Below are 6200 nucleotides of genomic sequence, written 5' to 3' on the forward strand. Positions count from 1 at the left end.
TCCATCCCTTATTTAAGGCTGCTTGCTCTTGCATGTGCCTTCAGCAATGAAAAGTGGCTGGTCTGGGATGGCGTTGTAATGCTCTGGGCTCAGTAGATGGACCTCTACCCACCAAGAAATGGCCTCTTGTTCTTTTTTTGTTTGTTTGTTTGTTTTTGTGGTACGCGGGCCCCTCACTGCTGTGGCCTCTCCTGTTGCGGAGCACAGGCTCCGGATGTGCAGGCTCAGCGGCCACGGCTCACAGGCCCAGCCACTCTGTGGCATGTGGGATCTTCCCGGACCGGGGCACGAACCCGTATCCCCTGCATTGGCAGGCGGACTCTCAACCACTGCGCCACCAGGGAAGCCCTGGCCTTTTGTTCTTGTCTTGCTCGTAGGCAGTATCTCTTGGATTTCTTTTCCACACCCTAGAGAAGAGCTTCTCTTTAAATGTTCCTTTCCACACTTTAGCTTTCTTAAAGCCTTTCAAACTTTAACAGGTACTTACTGAGTACATCGTACGCATCCAGCCCTGTCCTATGTGTAGGGGGGTACAGCAATAAACAAAACAAAGTTCCTCCCTTGCAGAGCTCACATCGTAGCAGGGAGACGGGCAATAAACGAATCAAGAAATAAGTATATAAAGGGTGGTAACTAGGTACTATAAAAAAAAAAGAAGAAACAGCATAAGGAAATAGTATAAAGAGCCTAAGGAGGAAATGGTTGGGAGGGGGAACCAGCCTCCCTTCCTCACAGTTCGTTCCCCCTCCCCAGTCGGGTGAGTTGACTGTCCACAATTGGAAAATGAGATTTTCCATTTACTTAGTGAGAAGAATATGAAAGTCAGATGACTGGAAAGGCAAATACTGCAGTATATAAACAAAACCAGAACTTCTGAAAGCAATGCTTTTCATACATATCCTTACTAGATAATCTAACACCAGATGCGTTTTGGTTTCTATAGTGAGTTCCCTTTATCAGAAAGCCAACTTTTATACTGCTTATCTCCAGTGCTTTTGTTTGCCTTTTGCTCAGCCAGGCCTTCCTAAACCGTATAAAAAGATCAAAGAGAACCTGGTTGAGATTTCCAGGAAAGCATCCGTTAAGGATTCTGGAAAGGACAGTATCTTTTGTTCCAGTTCATGATGGATTGGCTTCAGCTGTTCTTCCTCCATCCTGTATCACTTTATCAAGGGGCTGCTTTTCCTTTTGCGCTTCTCTTTAATTATCTCTGCATTATGGATTCATTTTCCACTCATGCCAGGTAGGTTTGATGGCTAATTTTGCTCTTACGTCTATGAATACTATAATAGATCAAAAAGCCCAGGTTGGAGTGCAGATGTGAATATTAAATACTAATTACACTGGTTGTTTTTAAGTTATCATCACTGCCACTGATTACTGATTGCTTGATCATGATTATGTCCAATAGAGTCAATTGGAACTGGAAATTGACATCATGTCTGCATTGACTCAGCCAAAGTTTGATAGGGTCACATTAAGTAGGAAAAGGATGAAAATAAATGGGGGACAGATGGATGTTGGGGTGATATAGGAATTCCCCAAATAGATGCATCTATAAATCAGCCATATGCCCCAGATGTTCTTGAACAGTCTTAATTTCATGGAATTCTATCATTTTCAATAAAATTAAATTTTATTAAATATACAACAATGGGGCTTCCCTGGTGGCGCGGTGGTTGAGAGTCCGCCTGCCGATGCAGTGGACGCGGGTTCGTGCCCCGGTCCGGGAAGATCCCGCGTGCTGCGGAGCGGCTGGGCCCGTGAGCCATGGCCGCTGAGCCTGCGCGTCCGGAGCCTGTGCTCCGCAACGGGAGAGGCCACAACAGTGAGAGGCCCACATACTGAAAAAAAAAAAAAAAAATACAACTATGTGATTTTTTTTAATGCCTTTGTATGATTTCTCAGAGAAATGAAAAAAGTCAAAATAAATTTTGTTGGATTAGTTTTATCTCTACCGGGGATCCAAAATTATTGTCACTAGAGATTTGATAACTTGATTGAAATGATTTTTTTATACCTAGTAAATTCAATACATTAGAGACAGTCCCTATTTTTAAAAAAAGGTTCTATGGAATATCCTTTTGTAAAGTGAAAATCCATTGCCAAAGTTCTACCTCTTAATAATTCACTTATTTTGGAAACTAGGATTTTTATATATTGGGGATTCATAAGTAATATCTAGCTGTTTCTAACAACCAGGATGGCTGAGTTCGATTAAACTATGGTAGGTTATTACATCTTCAAAACTGGTTGATGGTGCTTTACCTTTGTTTAGGAGATGAGGGAAGCAGTTGTTAAAGAAAAAGTTTCCTATTGAGAAAGAATCACAAACAATAAAGCAAAATAAGTGCAAAAATAAGGGCTAATTCCCATAGGTTAAGATTGCTGGCTTTGGGAGTTAGCCTGGTGAGTCCTGGTCCCTCACTTCCTGAGTGTCCTTGTGTATGTGAATAAACTCTCTGAGTTCATCTGTAAAATGGAAATAATAATGCCTACCTCATGGGATTGTTTTAAGGGTTAAATGAAGATATTTCATATAAAGGAATTATTGGCCCAATGCCCAGAATGAAATAAGCACTCCAAAAAAATCATGCATCCTGCATTGTACATGTGTAGACATAATAATGTTTACAAATCCCCAGGGCAGTTGCTTTGGGAAAGAGCACTGTTTCATGTTTCACCTCTGCTGTGTAAGGAATAAGTGTTCTCCCCTGTTTTCCAATGGTAGGGAGGCGAAGGCTTGGGCGGGTAGAGGAGGAATCATCCCAAGCATAGGCTGAAGCTCAGGAATGGCCAGGGCCTGTGGAATAGAGCCTCGCCCACTGAAGCACCTGCCATCTCCCTCAGGAAAGAAATTCTTGCAAAGGCGTGTGCGTCACAGGCCAAGGAGCCATGATCTACACCCTGTGGCATAGAGATGCGTTCACTTTTCCTGTCCCTGACCACTCAGTCCCTGTTTCAGATTTTTTTCTGGCCTCTTTGTTCAGATTTATTAACTAGGCACCAGTTAAAAGGAAAAAACAAACAAATCTCCATATACTGTGGAAAGAAGAGCCGAGTCCTCATAATATGGAAACTCTGGTGCCTCTGCAGATCCAGAGGGCATCCGCTGGCTTCCAAAGGAGGCATGCTCCACAAACCACTTCACTGATGTATTTACGACATCATTTACAACATGTATTACAACATAACAAAAAGCACCAAGTCATGAGAACTTAAAGTACAGTAGAGAGGATTAAGGGTAGATATAAAGACAAATATCATGGTATCACTTATTATGTAGAATCTAAAAAATGATACAAATGAACTTATTTACAAAACAGAAATAGACAATAGACTCACAGACATAGAAAACAAACTATGGTTACCAAAGGGATAGCTGGGGAGGGGGTAGAGATAAATTTGGAGTTTGGGATTAACATATACACACTACTATATGTAAAACAGACAACAAGAACCTACTGTATAGCACAGGGAACTACACTCAATATCTTATAATAACCTATGATAGAAAAAAATCTGAGAAAGAATATACGTATGTATAACTGAATCACTTTGCTGTACACCTGAAACATTGTAAATCAACTATAGTTCAATAAATTTTAAAAAAACAAAATATTATATTAATGATAGAAGCTTTACTCAAATAAGCAAATACTGTATGATTTTATTTGTATGAATTTGGAGAATAGGCTAAACTATGTATGCAGACGACAAAAATTATTAAACGATACACCTAAAGACTTTGTAATTGAGTTTTCAAACACTTATCAAAGGGAGGCATTGAGGGCCAGGGTGTGCAGCTCTGTGGAAAGGGAAGAGACTCACCTGTATGAGATGTCTAGAGTCCTCCTAGATCCTGGATCCTAGATTCCCATCATTTTGGTCGGGCAGGGCTGGGTGTGGCCCTACTGGGAAATATTCCAGACGGGTCCCCACAGGATTGTTGGGGGCAGGTGTCTCCCTACTGGTCTGGCAGACATCAAAGAGGGGTGCCCAGGGTCCCAGAGGCAGAAATCAAGATTTGTCTCCTGCCGAAGTGGTTTGCAAATGGACTCTGCCTCTACCCTGCATGTTTCCCTCCTTCAGAACAGGAGAAATACTGCAGAGTGACAGCAGTGTGACCTCTGTAGGGGTGAGGGGGTGCCCACCTCCACTGGGTTCCACAGATGGGCTGCCATGGGAAGTGACTCATCTGTCGCACTGCTCCAAGGCATTCTGTGTTCCAGGTACCTGTTCCTCCTGGTGGTAGGAGGAGCCCTGGCAGTAGCCGCCATGGGTTCCTTTGCTGTGCTGGTCTTCATCCCCGCTCTGTGCACCGTGGTCCTGATCCACTCGCTGGGCCCCCAGGACGTCCACAGACTGACTTTCCTCTTTCAGATGAGCTGGCAGACGCTTTGCCACCTGGGTCTGCACTATACGGAGTATTATCTGCAAGAAGCTCCTTCCACGAGGTAAAGCAGCCCGTTCCTGTGTTCCTACAGAGCCCACCAGGGTTTGCTTGCACCGGGGTGCTGGTGGGGAGGACCTGGGAGTTGAGTTTGAATCCAAATTCTTCCACATCCCAGCAGTGTGATCTTGAGTAAGTCAGTCAACCTTTCTCAGCCTCAAGGTCTTTTTCTGAAACAAAGGGTGTGTGTAAGTGTGTGTTGCGGGGATAGCAATACCTATCTTGCAAGCCTCTTAGGTTAGAGTTAATGAATGAATGTAAGTGTCATTGTATGACTAATCTCCTAATAACTAACATGTGCTGTCTGCATGGCACAGTGCCTGGCACTAGCTGTAATTCACATTGTGCCCGAGAAAGGGGGTGAACCAGGAGTCCCAGGGCCCACAGATGAGGCCGGCCTGCAGGTGACTAAGCAGAGTACACACACCTCAGTGTAGGTAGTTTAGACACATAGCCGGCAGCCTCCCCGCTGTTTCAGTAGGACAGGAAAGGTATAAATCTACCATAAACCTTTGCTGCCTTCCCACACACCTGCTCTGCAAGAGTTTTACTTTCACTGACACTCAGCTCTTCTATCCCCCAGAAAAAGGGAAGTCACTCGATCCAGGAAGAAAAAAAATAGGGCGCTAATTACAGTCTAGGGACGTGTTTTCCTGAGCCGGTGAGATCACCAGGATTAGAGGGAAACAGGCGTCTCTGCCATCCTGAAGCCTGTTGTTCCTGGCTCTCGCCGTGATCACCATTGGACTGGCTTCATGGTCGCTCAGTGAACTGGAGCAGTGACCTGTCGAGGGGGTCACCTCTCTGATTCTAGCCGCCATGAGTTGCTTTACTCTGCCATCCCGCCCACACCCAGAATCTTATTCTTTATTCTGACTGTTTTCACCAAAGGCTCCAGGGCTTGCTTCTCTGAAGGAGAGGCAGGATGGTGGGTGGATAGGGCGTGGGGAGTACTGACCGCGATGTGGTGACAGGATTTCAGGAAGAAGGCTGGACCTGACAGGGTCTGGAGGAGCCAGTTGAACAGAACCCGGCTGCACGGGACGGAGGCTGAACCTGAGCTGAAGCGGGAAGATGTGTTAGTTCGCTCTTGCTCTCATACAAAGTACCGCGGACAGGGTGGCAAACATTTACTTCCTCTGGAGGCCGGAAGTCCAAGGTCAAAGTGTTGGCAGGTTCAGCTTCTCCTGAGGCCTCTCTCCTTGGCTTGTAGATACCGTCTTCTCCCTCTGCTTTCACATGGTCTTCCCTCTGTGTGTGTCTGTGTCCCTATCTCTTATATGGAAACCAGTCATCTTGGGTTAGGGCCCACCCTCATGACCTCGTTTTACCTTAATTACCTCTTAAAGACCCATCCCCAAATATACACATTCTGAGGTACTGGAGGTTAGGACCCCGACATATGAATTTGGGGTGGGGGAGGACACATTCAGCCCTTAACAGAAGAGGACTGAACAGGGGTTAGTGGCATTTGGTGGCTACTTTGCTTACTGTTTGATAGGTCAAGTAAGGAGGTCAGCTGTCCTTAAGTTCTCAGACACAGAAGCAGCAACGGTTGGGAAACAGAACCATTTTCTCCCCACAGGACAGTGTTCCTGATTGTAGACTGTGTCACTGTAATTTTCATTAATTTTCTCCATGGTCAGCAGGATCTTCTCTACTGTGTGACGGTGACGCAGGAACAGGTCAGGTGACGGGTTAAGAGCACAGCTCAAATTGCTAATGACTCAGCATATACACCCTGAAT

The 6200-nt window shown here is 45.0% G+C and overlaps 1 protein-coding gene across 1 annotated transcript in view; it reads left to right on the top strand.

Moving 5' to 3' along the window:
• Positions 1 to 1064: 1064 nt before the first annotated feature.
• Positions 1065 to 6200, top strand: part of MBOAT4 (membrane bound ghrelin O-acyltransferase MBOAT4) — a 6931-nt gene continuing 1795 nt past the window's right edge. The window contains exons 1-2 of the mRNA XM_007464629.1: positions 1065 to 1243; positions 4233 to 4457. Coding sequence (XP_007464691.1) covers positions 1122 to 1243; positions 4233 to 4457 — 347 coding nt within the window. The 5' untranslated portion in view covers positions 1065 to 1121. The remainder of the gene's footprint in view (positions 1244 to 4232; positions 4458 to 6200) is intronic.

The sequence above is a fragment of the Lipotes vexillifer genome, unplaced genomic scaffold (assembly GCF_000442215.2).
Source record: "Lipotes vexillifer unplaced genomic scaffold, Lipotes_vexillifer_v1.1 scaffold2628, whole genome shotgun sequence".
Classification (NCBI taxonomy): domain Eukaryota; kingdom Metazoa; phylum Chordata; class Mammalia; order Artiodactyla; family Lipotidae; genus Lipotes; species Lipotes vexillifer.